At 40.3% G+C, this 16,348-nt stretch overlaps 1 protein-coding gene across 2 annotated transcripts in view; it reads left to right on the top strand.

The window, feature by feature from the left end:
* MRPL22 (mitochondrial ribosomal protein L22) overlaps nucleotides 1-16,348 on the top strand; it is a 37,560-nt gene continuing 21,212 nt past the window's right edge. The window contains exons 1-2 of one of the 2 annotated variants that reach the window (XM_067032021.1): nucleotides 1-85; nucleotides 160-202. In XM_067032021.1, the coding sequence (XP_066888122.1) occupies nucleotides 40-85; nucleotides 160-202 (89 nt within the window). In that variant the 5' untranslated portion in view covers nucleotides 1-39. The remainder of the gene's footprint in view (nucleotides 86-159; nucleotides 203-16,348) is intronic. The other variant, XM_067032022.1, reaches the window with a different exon arrangement.

Here is a 16,348-nt window from a genome sequence, read left to right as displayed (position 1 = left end):
CGTTTGAACTCGGAGGCTTCCGTAGAAGGCGGGAGAAAGATGGCGGCGGCGGCGGCGGCGGCGGCGGCAGTACTGGATCACTTAGGTAAGGATTTTTTGCTGGGTGGAGGAAGGGAGTGAGGTGGGAGTCTGAATTGACGGCGTGTGTTGATGTTGCAGGTGCGTTGTGGATGCAGAATCTGAGGGGAAAGCTGGCCTTGGGGTAAGTCTTTCGCCTCGGAGTTGGGGAAGGGTCCAAGACTCAGTCTTACTAGTCTCAGTTGCTTAGAGCCTAGGTGCCAGGCTCTGCTTTAGGCTCTGAGGCTAGCGAACGAGACAGCCAGAGTCAATGCTTTGCCACCACCCTGTGTTTTCACCGCCGTATTGCATAGCCCTGCGGGTATCAGTATTATCTATGACCGAAGGGACGTTGTAAATGTCTTTTCTGAACACTTTTCTGATCTTTTTGGATATGGTTAGATTCTCCCACCCAAATTGGGAGCGTACTTTTCTAGTTACCTCTGTAATTACTTGCTTATATGGGCAGGGACTGTATTGTAGACAGGTGCGGTTTACATCGTGCCTGACATTGTGTTAAAATCTTTGTACGCCTTATCTCTTTCTCACAGCATCCTACGTAGTGTAGGTACTGCTATACCCATTTTTTCAGACAAGGAAATTGAAGCCCCCAAAGTAAAGTAAGTTGCCCAAGGTCCCTCAGTTACAGGAATTTTGAAGCTTTATACTATATTTTTAAAGCATTCTTTGACCTCAGGACAAAGCGTTCTTTAAGGTTAGCGAATGCAGCTGAAGTCAGTACTGGCAAGAGGCTTTCTCTGCTCCTCTTTGACCTCAGGACAAAGCGTTCTTTAAGGTTAGCGAATGCACCTGAAGTCAGTACTGGCAAGAGGCTTTCTCTGCTCCTCTTTGACCTCAGGACAAAGCGTTCTTTAAGGTTAGCGAATGCACCTGAAGTCAGTACTGGCAAGAGGCTTTCTCTGCTCCTCTTTGACCTCAGGACAAAGCGTTCTTTAAGGTTAGCGAATGCAGCTGAAGTCAGTACTGGCAAGAGGCTTTCTCTGCTCCTCTTTGACCTCAGGACAAAGCGTTCTTTAAGGTTAGCGAATGCAGCTGAAGTCAGTACTGGCAAGAGGCTTTCTCTGCTCCCTTCTCATTGTTCTTCTGTAGTACAGCTGTGGCTCTTTGGAGGTTGATAATCTGATTGTAAGTTTTCTGATCGATGTATTTGTTAATATTAATTTTGGTTTAGTCCATAGACTTTGGAGACAGATAAGTTGAGTGTGAGTCCGCATTTTAACTGCGATTTTGGAAAAGTTACTTGTTCTTTCTAAGCTTCAGTTATCTTCTATGATATGAGAGGAAAATTAGTACTACCTCATAGATTTTTAATCAGGATTAAATGAGATAATGCTTATGAAGTGTTATGTACAGTTCATGGTGTATAATAATCCCGTCCTAAATCTTAGCTGCCATTAGTGTTTTTATCATTACAAACTATTATTCAGTTCCCATTATATCTAGCTTTGTCTTAGATTCTTGGCTCGAGGGAGGAAGAGGTGGGCTAAAGAAGAAAGTAGGAAGTACTGGCACTTAGGATTTGTCTTCACTGCTTTCGTAGATTATCTTCTGTCACTCTACCCCCAGCCATGCTGATATACTTACTTTTTCTGAGTATGCTGTGCCTTTACTTGTTTCTTGGTTTTTCATACTTTTCCCTCACTTTCTGTCAGTAACAGCAGTCCTCATTATTCAGACCCCTTTTTAACTGTTTCGCCTTCATGATCTCCCTAAAAATGAAAGAAATCAATTTCTCCTTTCCTTTAGTATGTGTTCCTTAAATTATGGCTTCATGTATATGTGTCTGTGTCCTTTGCTACCTTGTGTATCCTGGACAGTTAGGGACACTTCTTGTTTCTTTTTGTAGCTCCAGTATAGGGTCTTGCGCAAAGTGAGTATTTTGTTGATTTTTGTTGATTTAAATTGTCCCACACTGACTTATATTGGGAAGCTCTGAGCAAGTAACTAAAGCAGTTTGGCTTCAGTCTTGTCATCTGTGTAATACAAGAGGGTTGGATTTTGCTAGGTAGTCTTGGAGGCTCTGTGCCTCCAAGAAGTTATATAATTTTACAAGTCCCCATTCTCAACTTTCTAGTGGGGAAATGACCACATGAAAACTAAGTAGAAAAGGCATAACTAATGCTTATGATGACCGTGTAAAATTTTAGAGCTATCTAATTCAGTGGTTGGAAACTTAATTACATACCAATTGCCAGACAGGTAATAGAAATGAATGAACTAGGAGAAGTGGTCTTTGTAAAAAGAGAGTGGTAGGGCCTGTGGCAGTCATAGAGTTCATTCCTCCTCTAAAGGCATTGAACTGGATTAAAAAAATACTGCTGACCAAATAAAATTTTTCTGCAGGCTATATTTGGTAGCAGACTGACAATTTCCAACCTTTGAATTTCAAGTCTCCCATTTTACTGATGCATGCATTTGGGAATTTTTGTGACTTACTGAAGGTTACATGGCAAACCTAGGATCTAAACAAAAAATTCTCTGGCTTAAAATAGTGCTGTATCACATCATGGGAGGGACTGAGTGATGAGCCGTGAAGGGGTTTGTCGGAGGAGTCTTTCTGGAAGAGGTGGGTTTAAGTTTAAAAAATGAAGAGTATATTTTGGTGGTTTAAAAGTTTGAAGGCACTGGTTAGTAAGCTGTACATAGGTTAAAATTCTCCACAAGAAAAACCAAGTTGGAAATGTCATGAATCAGCAGTTTGGTGGATAAATGATGAGAACAGTGTGATATATTTGAATAAATACTGGGCTTCAGGTGATAGAGCTGGATTTCAGGTCTCTGTCAGGGATAAGTATTGTGGTCTTGGGCCATTGGCTTAACTTCTGTGAGGCTCAGTTTCCTCATATCAAAAAATGAGGATAATATTTAACTTCAAGGGTGGTTGTGAGAACTAAGAGACTAATACGTAAAACGTCTGTTTTGGCGCCTGGCATTGTGGAGGTGTTTTGACTGGGGATGGTATTGCTGTGAAGTTGTTTGAGAGGAATCAGATTTAATGCTGGAACCAATCAGTAGTTACTCAACACTCTTAGATGAGATTACATATTTCATCTGTCAGCCCTACTTTTGTAGAACAATTAGCAGGAAGATAAGAAACTGAAATATACATTAGCCTATTCAGTTGAGTCACTCTTAAGAGACTTTTCCAGTGTAAGGGGTAGTAATTATCTCTTGTTTTTATGCATCCATGCTTTCAGTGTTCTGATTGCCATGGCCAGCAGATTTGACAGCCCCGCTGATTTGTGCTCTCTTAAATAAATCTTACTCTATGAACTGAGGGCTTGTGATTCCTTGCCCTTTAGGACAGTGGTTCTTAAATTTGAGTCACAGACCTCTTTGAGAGTATGACGAAAGCCACAAGAAATGTTCCCAGAAAAAGGCATATCGCATTCATAGTTTGGCTTATAATTTCATAATCCTTAGTATAGGAATCTTTGCACTGGGACATCATAACTAAACAAAAGGACAATAATGATACACAATAATAAACGTAACTACACAGTAATGATTAGTGGTGTAAAGTATGTTGGAAAATGTGTCAGGCAGTGACCCTTGTGTTAATGGGTGAAATATTTTCCTCAATATATTTTGAAAAATTTCAGTCCTACAGGAAAGTTGAAAGATTACAGTGTCCTTCAGCTGGATTCATAAGTTGTAAACATAATTCTATAAATATACATGCTTTTTTTCCCCTGAATCGTTTGAAAGTGAATCGTACACGTTATGGTACTTTACTCCTAATCACTTCAGGATGTATTTCCTAAAAGTGACAACAGTCCCCAAGAACCACACACCATGATCAAAATGGTATAATTTAATGATCTTTTATTTTAATGTTTTAGTTAAAAGGATTCAAATAGAAATCAGGTGTATGCTGACATTTACTTTTTTTTTTGAGGGGGTTGGGCTGCACTGTGTGGCTTGCAGGATCTTAGTTTCCCGACCAGGAACCGAACCTGTGCTCCCTGCAGTGGAAGCGTGGAGTCCTAAGCGCTGTACCGCCAAGGAATTCCCTGACATGTACTTTTTTTTTTTTTTTAGTTTATTTTTGGCTGCACTGGGTCTTAGTTGCTGTGCCCGGGCTTTCTCTAGTTGTGGCGAGCAGGGGCTACTCTTCGTTGCGATGCGCAGGCTTCTCATTGCGATGGCTTCTCTTGTTGCGGTGTACGGGCTCTAGGCGCGTGGGCTTCAGCAGTTGTGGCGTGTGGGCTCAGTAGTTGTGGCTCGTGGGCTCTAGAGCACGGCCTTAGTAGTTGTGGCACATGGGCTTAGTTGCTCTGTGGCTTGTGGGATCTTCCTGGACCAGGGATCAGACCTGTGTCCCCTGCATTGGCAGGCAAATTTTTAACCACTGCACCACCAGGCAAGTTCCCTGACATTTACTTTTGAAAAAAGAAAAATTGACCATTATTGAGGCTTGACAATAAGCCCCACAATGGCCGTGCGCTAAAACAAGGAGACCTTATAGATGGACATTTTCAATTCCATAATATTTATGTTTGTTTAGTGAGTCTCTTGTTTATGTGACACTTTATTCCTTTGAAAGCACTCTCAAGACTCTTCTTTCAATTAGAGTTTGTATCTCCTTCAAGTCTAACTCATGGATCTGAAAGGTTTCTGTATTAGTTTCTTAGGGCTGCTGTAAGAAATTACCCCAAACTGGGTGACTTAAAACAAATGAAATTTATTCTCCCACAGTTCTGGAGACCAGAAATCCAAAATCAAGGTGTCAGTAGGGCTGTACTCCCTCTGGAGTCTATAGGGGAGAATCCCTTCCTTGCCTCTTCTGGCTTCTCTCTGTCTTCACCTCACTTTTCCCTCCTTTTTTCTGCTTCAGAACTTTCTCTGCATCTTTCTCATTAAGAAATACAGAATTACATTTAGGGCCAAACAAGATAATCCAGGATAAGCTCCTCCTCTCAAGATCCCTAACTTAGTTACCTTCTTTTCTATAGAATGTATTATTCACAGATTCTGGGAGTAAGGATGTGCACATATCTTTGGGGCCACCATTCAACCCACTATATTCTCTTTCAAAAGAGGTCTCTTGTATCATCTTCAGGTCTTTTTTTTCAGAAAGATGCCCTGTAAATCACACCTTTACTTTTGCTATGCCTTTAGCCTGCAGTGCTCTTTTACCAGGTTTCTGAATGTGGGAGTCCATACTTTATTCAACACTCAGCTCAAGTCCCAACTCCTTAAAGCCATCCTGATTACCCCAGCCCTCCTGTGACTTCTTCTGACATTTTAATGCCTGTTGCACATTATGGTTAATCCTTTATCTTTCTAACTGAATTTTAAATCACTTGAGGGCTGGCAATAGGTTTTATGTCTCTTTGCATTCCCATCACCTAGAATAGTACCTGTAGTACCCTATTCTTATTACTTGGTCAGTAAGTGTAAGTTGAACCATCAGTCAGTCAGCCTGAACAGATGCAAGTTGTAGTCAGAGAGATTGCCAGAAATGAGATTCAGGTTTTTCCACTCCAGTGCCAAGAAGGAATCCTAATGGCAAATTAAGTATAGTACAGATTTCCAGCTTTATGTAATAGAATTGTTTATGCTGATTATACAAATTCTTTTAAGTTTTCCTTAGGACAAAATGTGGGCTTTAGAAGCTCTATATACCCATGCAGGTAGTTACTCACTAGAATATGACTGGTATTACTCTGAATGATACAGTAGTGATCTGAAAGGTTTAATGCCTTATTTTCACATGATTATTGACACCAGAGGCTTCCACTAGCTTTTCTGAGGGAAGGTGTTAGATCTGTGAACTAGGAAGTTGAACAAGAATATATTTATAAACTTTCTGATTTATTCTCAGATTCTGTTTAAAAATTGTTCTGCTGAGAATTGTGACTTTTAAAATTTGTTCTCATCCCCTCTATAGTGGGCCAAACTCCCCGAAGTATATAAGTATAAATAAAAATAAAAATAAGTGAATAAATATGTGCTGTATCATGAAAAAGCAGAGTAACATGGGGGCAGGGAAAAATGAAACATTTTAAATAGCCGCTTTGGGGCTGTGCTAACTTACCCTGAGAGGTGACAGATTGGAAATCTGTCTGATGAATCAAGCCTACAGATATGTTTTGTCTGTATGTTATATTGTGTTTAAAACCTTCTTTTTCAATCAGTGTTTAAAAAGTAGTAACTTTCTCATAAAAATCTAGGTTTCTAGATTCTATTATGCATTGCAAAGCATGGCAACAATTTCTAGAGCAGAAGGGTGTACCACTCTTTAGATGGGATGCATATTCTTCAGTTTTCCTCATTTTCCAACCAAGTGTGAAATTTTTACATAGGTACCTATATCCAGCCCTCTTATTTATATTACCTGGCTGTCTCCTGTATTCTCTAATTCATTCTACATATAACGTGTGTAGTGCCTGCTGTGTGCCAGGCTATTCTAGCACTAGGAATTTTGTAGTGAACAAAGAACATAATCACTGCTCTCGTGGAGTGTACAATCTAGTGAGGGAGGCAAATAATAAGTAAAATATAGAGTATATTAGATAGTGACAACTGCTTAGGAGAAAAGGAGAGCAGAGAATGGGAATAGGAAGTGTGTGTATACAAGAGTTTTAGATAGGAAAGGCCTCATTAAGATAGCATTTGCGTAAAGATCTGAAAGAAACCAGGGAGCAGGCTGTCAAGGCCTGCCAACGTCTGGGTGAACACCATTCTATAGAGATGGAACATAAGTGCAAAGGCCCTGAGGAGGGAACATACCTAGTATGGTCAAAAGCGGTGAGTGAGGAGGGGAGATCGTAGTAGATGAGGTCAGAAGAAGGAATAGGAGATCATGTAGCGCCTTATGGATCATTGTAAGTACTTTGGTTTTTATTCTTAGTGAGATGGGAAACCGTTGGTGGATTTTCAGTATAAGAGTGATATGATCAGACTTACGTTTATGGGTGGTGGCTTCTTCTGTCTTTAGAACAGACCAGAGTGGGGATGAGGAGCAAGGATAGAAGTAGAGACCATTGGATATTTCAAGTTTGAGATTATGGTGGCTTGGATTAGGGTGGATGTGAAGGTGGGTGAATGGTTGGATTCTGGCAGTGCATTAACAACAGCTGACAGGACCTGTTGATGAATTGGATGTGGGGTGTGAGAAAGAAGGGTGACACCAGGGTTTATGACCTGAGCAGGTGGAAGCATGGAGTTAGCATTTGCTGAGATAGGAAGACTTCCAGAGGAGCAAGTTTGGGAGACCATCAGGAGCTCAGTTTGGGGCTTGTTAAGTGTGAGGTAGCCGGTAAGTGTACAGGGAGAGATGTGAGGAGGCAATTGGATATATGAGTTTGGAGTTCATAGAAGGCCTGCGGATTTGGGAGTCATCAGTGTATGAACAGTATTTAAAGCCATGAGTCTGGTTGACTTTGCTATGAGAGTAGATAGAAAGCACAAGAGTCCAGGGATTGGCTACCTGATGCAGCCAACATTTACAGATCAGGTTGAGGAGGACAAAACAAAGGAGGCTAGAGAAGTGTCTAGAGAGGTGAGAGGAAAACCCAGAGTGTGTTGTGTCCTGGAACTCAAGTAAAGAAAGTGCCTCAAGGAAAAGCAGGTGACCAGATGTGATACTATGATTTATGACAAACAGGCCAAAATATATTTCTCATGTATATTTTGTCTTTGTCCATGGTTCTGGCTCACAGCTCCCAAAACCCTTGGAATTTCCTGAGCCATAGGGTTATGGGAGCTTCTTGTGTCATCATATTTGCTCTCTTGTCCTCAGTTTATGGCTTTAGAGCCGTAAAGTGAAATGGGTGTCTTGTTATTCCTGACATGGCCCCTTTCCACCACAACTGGGTTTATGTTAATGAGGTGAATTTGGGGAAGCACCTAAGGATGGGGGTTGGTTGCTAGGGGAACCAACCATGAACAGAGGGGTGGAACTTTTAGTCCCACCACCTCCTGGTTTCCAGGGAGGGGAGAAGGACTGGAGGTTGAATCAGTTACAAAAGGCCAATGAGTTAGTTAATCTTGCCTATGTAATGCAGCCTCTATAAAAAGCCAAAAGGAGGGGGTTCAGAGAGCTTCTGAGTGGGGAACCAGAATGCTTCTGTGTGTCACCGTGCTGGGCCCCAAGTTTCATGAAGACAGAAGCTCCTTTGCTTGGGACTTTGTGCTATGTATCTCCTCATTTGGCTTTTGATTCATATCTTTTACTGTCTTTCATAAAAAATCAGTAATCTAATGAGTAAATTGGTTTCCTGAATTTTGTGAGCTGGTGAAGCAAATTAATCAAACCCAAGAAGGGCATCGTGAGAACCTCTTGATTTTATAGCCAGTTGGTCAGAAGCACAGGTAACAACCTGAGCTTGTAACTGGCATCTGAAGTGGAGGGTGGTCTTGTGGGACAGAGCCCTTAATGTGATGCTGTGCCCAGGTAGAGAGTGTCAGAATTGGATTTAATTGTAGGATACCCAGCTGGTGTCAGAGCATTGCTTAGTGGTGGTATGAGGAACCACCCTCCAACACTGGAATTGTTGGGTAGTCAGAGAGCCCTTTTACCAGGGATACTTAGATCATTCTCAAATGAGAACTGAGTATTGTCCACTGGATTTTACAACACATTATCTTCGATAACCCTGATAAAGCAGTTTTGGTGGAATGATGGGAGAGGGTTAAAGATGAATGGGAGGGCTGGAATTAGAGACAGGGAGTTTAGGTAACTCAATCAAGGAGTTTTGCAGCAGTAGATAGAGGGAGTTAGTCAGGGGACAGTTAAGTTGGGAGATATTAGAGTATATTTGTTTGCTGATGGTAGTGTTCCAATAGAGAAGAAAAATTGATGATTTAAAGGGGGAAGAAAGAATTGCCGAAGCAGTGCCCTTGAGTAGATGGGAAGAAATGGGATCTAGGGAGCAAGGGATGAGATTGGTCCTGATTAGGGCATAGACTTGCATTCATAGTAACAAGTGAAGATAGTAAGTGTGTATGGCTATGGTTGCGGTGGGTATATAGATTAGGTGGTGGGAGCTTGTGGAAGTTCTCTTCTTCTTCTTTTTTTTTAAAGCAACAATTAATTAATTTATTTATTTAGTTGCGCTGGGTCTTAGTTGCGGCAGGCGGGCTTCTTAGTTGTGGCTCACCTTCTTAGTTGTGGCCGGCAGGCTCCTTAGTTGCAGCTTGCAGGCTCCTTAGTAGCAGCTCGCGGGCTCCTTAGTTGTGGCATGCATGTGGGATCTAGTTCCCTGACCAGGAATTGAACCCCAGCCCCCTGCATTGGGAGCTCAGAGTCTTAACTGAGGGAAGTCCCCTGGAAGTTCTCTTTTGATTGTTCCATTTTCTCAGCGAATAAGCACAATTTTCAGCTGAGACTGAGGATGAGGGAGGAGATACGGGAAGTTTAACTAGCAAGGAAGAGGTATGAAGTTTGTCTACAGGGGCTAGGAGAGTAAATGGACCAGAGAAATACAGTAGGAATGCCAGGCAGCCTTAAGGGCCCACTTATTCTTATGAATAAGAATGTAAAATTTAGGCATTCAATCATTATTGCTTTACACAGTGAGAAAATCTTTCTTACTAACCATCCACATGTGTATGGCATGATAACTGGAACCTTTTGGAACAGAGAGGTCATGCTCCCTAGTCTGCAAAAACTAGCACTGTCATTTTGTTTTTGTTTGTTTGTTTTAATGCTGCTTTAGCTAATAGTGACTTGCAATTGGGAGCAGTTTTGCCTCTCACCTCCCTCCAGGAGACATTTGGCAACATTTGGAGGCGCTGCAAGAGTGTCACAAGGCAGGGGGTGCTGCTGGCATCTAGTAGGTAGAGGTGAGGGATGCCACTAAGCATCCTTATGACAGAGGCACAGGAGAGTCCTCACAACAAAGAGTGACCTGCTTAAAATGTCAGCAATGCTGAGGTCGAAAAACTCTGAACTTATCATGGTTCATAGTTGCTGGGATTTCACTTTTTTTGTTTGCTAAATTCTTGTTTCCTTGTTTGATTGTCCTTGACTTTCACAAAGTACTAAAATTGTACTGAGTTACGAGAATATACATATCACTTCAGCTTTTTATTTTAGATTTTAATGGAGGCAAGAGGGAGGATGTTCTTTTATTCAGCCTCAAGTATGGGGTTAATGTTATCTGAAGTAAATTTGGAACAAAGAACTTTTTACCTTGATGCATCTAATAACGTGAGTTTCTTAAGATTGAGCCTGAGGCCAGTATTATCTTCACTTGAGACTTGAGTATACCTTGTACTAAATTTCAAAGTAAACTTTGAGTAACAAAGAGGAAGTATTCTGTCAAATTGTGACTTGAGAAAGTTTCAGATAGTCTGTCTTATCTGAGTTAACTCTTAATCCTAAAATTTGGCTTGTATCTGCTACTCTTCAATGCCTAATGACTATGGGCAGGATTTGAAACGTGGTACTTAAACTTAATCCTCAAGTATTGGTAGATAGAAAACACCAGAATGATGAGAGAAGGGAAATTCATATGCTAGTTCCAGCATACCATTCACTTTCTGCTTGAGCTCAGGCAATCTCTCCGTACTGTGGGAACCTGTGTGTGTTTTGTGTACAAGTGCTCTGGAGTGGTGGTTCATGCCCACTTTTCTTCACCCAATTTACGGAGATGCAGTGAAGCTAAAGGGATTTGGGTTTCCTAGTAAATGAAAGGGTATACTAAATACCGGTAGTGATATTTGAGTTTCAAAATGATAAAAGTTGATCCTGGTTGCCTTTGTTTTCTTTTTTTAAGATTTTAATTTATTTTCATTCTTTAGAATGCTAACAGTAAGCTAGAGCTCTAGGCAGAGTTAAAATCTAATATTTGTTGGAAGAAATTTTACAGAAGGAAGTGGATTCTGGCAATAACTCATGCTATCATTTGTTAATTCCAACTTCCTTTCCTTTATAAATTTATTTATTTATTTATGGCCGCATTGGGTCTTCGTTGCTGCCCACGGCTTTCTCTAGTTGTGGGGAGCAGGGGCTACTCTTTGTTGCAGTGCGCAGGCTTCTCATTGCGGTGGCTTCTCTTGTGGATCATGGGCTCTAGGTGTGTGGGCCTCAGTAGTTGTGGCACATGGGCTGAGTAGTTGTGGCTTGCTGGCTCTAGAGCACATTCTCTAGTTGTGGTGCACGGGCTCCATGGCATGTGGGATCTTCCCGGACCAGGGCTGGAACTCATGTCCCCTGCATTGGCAGGCGGATTCTTTTTTTTTAAATTAATTAATTATTTTAACATCTTTATTGGAGTATAATTGCTTTACAATGGTGTGTTAGCTTCTGCTTTATAACAAAGTGGATCAGCTATACATATATCCCCATATCTCCTCCCTATCCCACCCCTCTAGGTGATCACAAAGCACTGAGCTGATCTCCCTGTGCTATGCAGCTGCTTCCCACTAGCTATCTGTTTTACATTTGGTAGTGTATATATGTCCATGCTACTCTCTCACTTCATCCCAGCTTACCCCTCCCCATCGTCATGTCCTCATGTCCATTCTCTATGTCTTCATCTTTATTCCTGTCCGGCCCCTAGGTTCTTCAGAACCCTTTTTTTTTTTTTTAAGATTCCATAAATATGTGTTAGCATACGGTATTTGTTTTTCTCTTTCTGACTTACTTCACTCTATATTACAGACTCTAGGTCCATCCACCTCACTACAAATAACTCAATTTCGTTTCTTTTTATGGCTGAGTAATATTTCATCGTATGTATGTGCCACATTTTCTTTATCTATTCATCTGTCGATGGACACTTAGGTTACTTCTATGTCCTGGCTATTGTAAATAGAGCTGCAATGAACATTGTGGTACATGACTCTTTTTGAATTATGGTTTTCTCAGGGTATACACCCAGTAGTGGGATTGCTGGGTCGTATGGTAGTTCTATTTTTAGTTTTTTAAGGAACTTCCATACTGTTCTCCATAGTGGCTGTATCAATTTACATTCCCACCAACAGTGCAAGAGGGTTCCCTTTTCTCCACACCCTCTCCAGCATTTATTGTTTGTAGATTTTTTGATGATGGGGCAGGCGGATTCTTAACCACTGCGTCACCAGGGAAGTCCCCCAACTTCCTTCTTTGAATTTGTTTTCTTTAGTGACTCTTCACAGGCTTTCTTACGTAAAGTGGTCTCATAAAAGCCTTAAGTTTTGGGAATTCCTGGGCGGTTCAGTGGTTAGGACTCAGTGATTTCACTGCCGTGGCCTGGGTTCAATCCCTGGTCAGGGAGCTAAGATCCTGCAAGACGAGTGGCATGGCAAAAAAAAATAGCCTTAACTTTTGAATTAATTTTATTTTCAGTTGTACCTTATGAGCACTTCGTTTCCTGCTTTAACTTAGTGTTATTCCAATACGTGGCCAGGAGAGGGCGCATAAAACTTTTTGATTTAGTATACTTCTGAATTAAGACCCCGTTTGTAATCATATTTTACTTTAATGTGATTACAGTTGTTTAGTATTTGCTTGATAATTCATTTTATGAAGCATTTGAGCCCTGAAAGTATTGTAGGCATTCAGAAAGCTTTGTCGTTATTAATTCATAATGTGTTTAATTTGTTAGCCATTGTATTTAATTCACTGAATGTGTATTGAGGATTTGAGGAGTATCAAACCCTATGCTAGATATGGGGGATATAGAAGGCATGGGCCTCACCCTCAAGTAGTCTTTCAGACTGTTTAGTATAGTAGTGGTTTCATAGAAGAGTTAAAGAGAAGCCAAGGCATTCATATTTCTGTCATCCTGCTATCATCCATGAGATGAAAGAAAAATTAAGATTTGGAGAGACCCTGGAGATGAAGTACACCAATTCCTCTTCTCATAGGTAAAGAAATTGACAAACTTAGTGTACCCATGAATTACAACTTCATAGAAACAAATGATCATGATCATAAACATGAGAAGAAGGTTTGAAATTGTGTAATACGAAGTTTACACAATTCAGACAGTTCAAACTGTTTATTTTTTTTGAGAACAGGAGAGATGAACTGTTCAGAGGGCCTAATTTAAAGTTAATACTAGCTACCAGTGTTTATCTTGAGCTAGACTTTGTAGGGTGTTGTATATTATTTATATACCACCAACAGAATGAAGTAGGTATTCTTCTCATTCTAAAAGTAATAATTTCACATTTATTGAGCCCTATTATGTGTCAGGTTAAGTATTTTACTTAAAGTATCTCATTTGAGCTCCTTAAGAAGCCTATGTGGGGGCTTCCCTGGTAGTCCAGTGGTTAAGACTGCACTTCTACTGCAGGGGCGTGGGTTCTATCTCTGGTTGGGGAACTAAGATACCGCATGCCTCACGGTGTGGCCAAAAAAAAAAAGAAGCCTATGAGGTAATTACTATTATTACTCCATTTACTGATGAGAAAACTGAGGTCTAGGAAGTTATGTGACTTCCCCAAGGCCATTCATCTAGTATTAGAGTTAGGATTTAGACCCAGGGCTAGTTGACTATGTAGTCTCTGCCCTCATCACTTGGCTTATAGTTTTATTAGAAAATTCTGTCTGGTTACATCATATGTTCTTGTTTTGTACTTTTCAGTTAAAATAGTGCAAGCTAAATGTGGATGGCAAAAGTACAGATTTTGTTAGGTATTTTGATGGCACTGATCAGTGAACTTGAGGTAGAGTAGGAGAAGTGAGCCACTAGAAGAATAGATTTTTAAAATTCTTTAGCCTGAATGGTTTGAGGACTTAAAAAAAGACTTTGCCGAGTATATAATTTAATTGCATATGTTGTGTGAGAATCTGCCAATATACAACAACTTTGAATATTTAAGTCTGGGTTAAATATTTACTCAGTATATATGTGCCAGATATTGTCTTTGGTGCTAAAATACAAAGGATGTCATGCTTGCCCTCCAGATGCTCAAATTGATACACTTACTACAGGAACTCATTCTTCTGCAACCATCTTACAGTTCAGGAGTAGTACAACTCATTGCTATACAGCTGGCAAGAACAAAGTACTAAGGCAGTGGGGGGATGGTTGTCTTGGAGAAGGGATCAGGTTCACATTGAGGTGACACTTGAGCTGGGACTTAAAACAGGACAAGTGTTTCATTTAGGAGATAATAAGGGAGGAGAAAGCCACATGAGCAAAAGTGTAAAGATATGAAAGAATGTGGCTTGTTCAGGGAACAATGAATATTTGTGTGGTTAGGCTTTAAGGTGAATAAGCTGAGAGGGCCAGGCTGGTGTTAGATTATGGAAGGCCTTCTGTGTCTTGTTAAGGAGTTTAGACTATATTCTGAGCAGTAGGGAAACACCAGAGTTTGTTGTTATTTGGCTATATCCAGATGTAAACAAAAGTAGACAATATGATGAACCCACCACCCAACTCCCAACAATTATTAACTCATGGCTTACCTTGTTTTCTTGTCTTATCTAGAGCCCCTGCTCTTCCCGATCATATTTTGAAACAAATCCCAGAGAGTATATTATTTCATCCATAAATATTTCACCATGTATCTTATTAAAATATATCAAATGTCCAGTTAATGTTCAAATTTCCAATGGCTAAATAACTTTAGTACTTTTAAGATTATAGTAGTCCACACTTAAAGAAGTCTTTTTAACATTTCTTATTTCTTGTAAGGTCAGTTTAGTGGTGAGGAATGCTTTTAAGCTTTTGCTTGTCTGGAAGACTCTCTTTCTCCTTCAATTCTGAATAACTTTGCCAGGTAGAGTATTCTTGGTTGGAAGGTTTTTTTTCTTTCAGCACTTTGAATGTTTTATGTCACTCCCTTTGGGCCTGCAAAATTTGTGCTGAAAAATCTGTGGATAGGCTTGTGGGGGTGTGGGGGTTCCCTTGTATGAAACAAGACTTTCTGTTTGGTTTTTTTTTTTTTTTTTTTTTTTTTTTTTTTTTTTTTTTTGCTGCTTTTAATATTCTTTGTCTAACTTTTGACATTTTAATTATAATGTGTCTTGGTGTGGGTCTCTTTGGGTTCATCTTACTTGAAACTTTCTGGGCTTCCTAGATCTGAATGCCTGTTTCCTTCCCCAAGTTAGGGAAGTTTTCGGCCATTATTTCTTTTTCTCTCTCTCTCTTTTTTTTTTTTTTTTTGTTTTTTGAGGAGTTTTTTTTTTTTTAATAGGTCTTTATTAGAGTATAATTACTTCACAATACTGTGTTAGTTTCTGTTGTACACCAAAGTGAATCAGCCATATGTATACATATGTCCCCATATCCCCTCCCTCTTGAGCCTCCCCCCCACCCTCCCTATCCCACCCCTCTAGGTCATCGCAGAGCACTGAGCTGATCTCACTGTGCTTTGCTGCTGATTCCCATTAGCTAGCTATTTTACATTTGGTAGTGTATATATGTCCATGCTACTCTCACTTGGCCCCAGCTTCCCCCTCCCACCCCATGTCCATTGGACCCCAATGAATGGACCCCAAGTCCATTCTTAAGAGGAGTTTTAATGGTAGAGTAGAGGGATAGTAATTTATTTATTTACTTATTCATCTGTTTTGGCCGTGTGGGATCTTAATTCCCTGACCAGGGATCAAACTCTGGCCCTTGGCAGTGATAGCCCGGAGTCCCAACCACTGGACTGCCAGGGAATTCCCCAGCCATTATTTCTTCAAGTAAGATTTCTGCCCTTTTCTTTCTCTTTCTGGAAGTCCTATAAGGCAAATGTTAGTCTGTTTGATATTGCCCAATAAGTCTCTTAAGCTATAGTCAAATTTTTTCATTCTTTTTCTTTTTGCTACTCTGGGTGAGTTCCACTGCCTTTTCTTCAAGTTGACTGATTCTTTCTTACGCTTTATCCAGTCTGCTGTTGAACACTTCTAGTGTATTTTTCAGTTCAGTTATTATATTCTTAAGGTCTGTGACTTCTGTTTGGTATTTTCTTATATTTTCTGTCTCTTTGTTGAAGATTCTGCTGTGTTCATCTATTTGTCTTCCCAGTTTGGTGAGCATCTTTATGACCATTACTTTGAACTCTTTATCAGGTAAATTACTTATCTCTGTTTCATTAAGATATTTTTCTGAGGTGGTATCTTGTTAACTGACTTGAAACATATTCCTCTGTTTCTTTATTTTGCTTGACTCTCTGTGTTGGTTTCTATACAGTAGGAGAAATAACCACTTCTCCCAGTCTTGAAGGAGTGGCCTCATGTAGGAGATAAAACTTTTTATTCAGCCCTGCCCCAGCTTTTGGTCCTCTCTCAAACTTTTGTGCTTGTCCAAGCATCCTGTTACGTTATTAGTAGCTCCCAGTAGTTGAGGATGTGCCAAGAATAGACAGTGTCCCAAAGAGGATTTCAGCACCTAGATTC

The sequence above is a fragment of the Kogia breviceps genome, chromosome 4, assembly GCF_026419965.1.
Source record: "Kogia breviceps isolate mKogBre1 chromosome 4, mKogBre1 haplotype 1, whole genome shotgun sequence".
In the NCBI taxonomy this organism is placed as follows: Eukaryota; Metazoa; Chordata; class Mammalia; order Artiodactyla; family Physeteridae; genus Kogia; species Kogia breviceps.
Note: the sequence above shows the minus strand (reverse complement) of the source record. Positions and strands in the feature narration are given on the sequence as shown.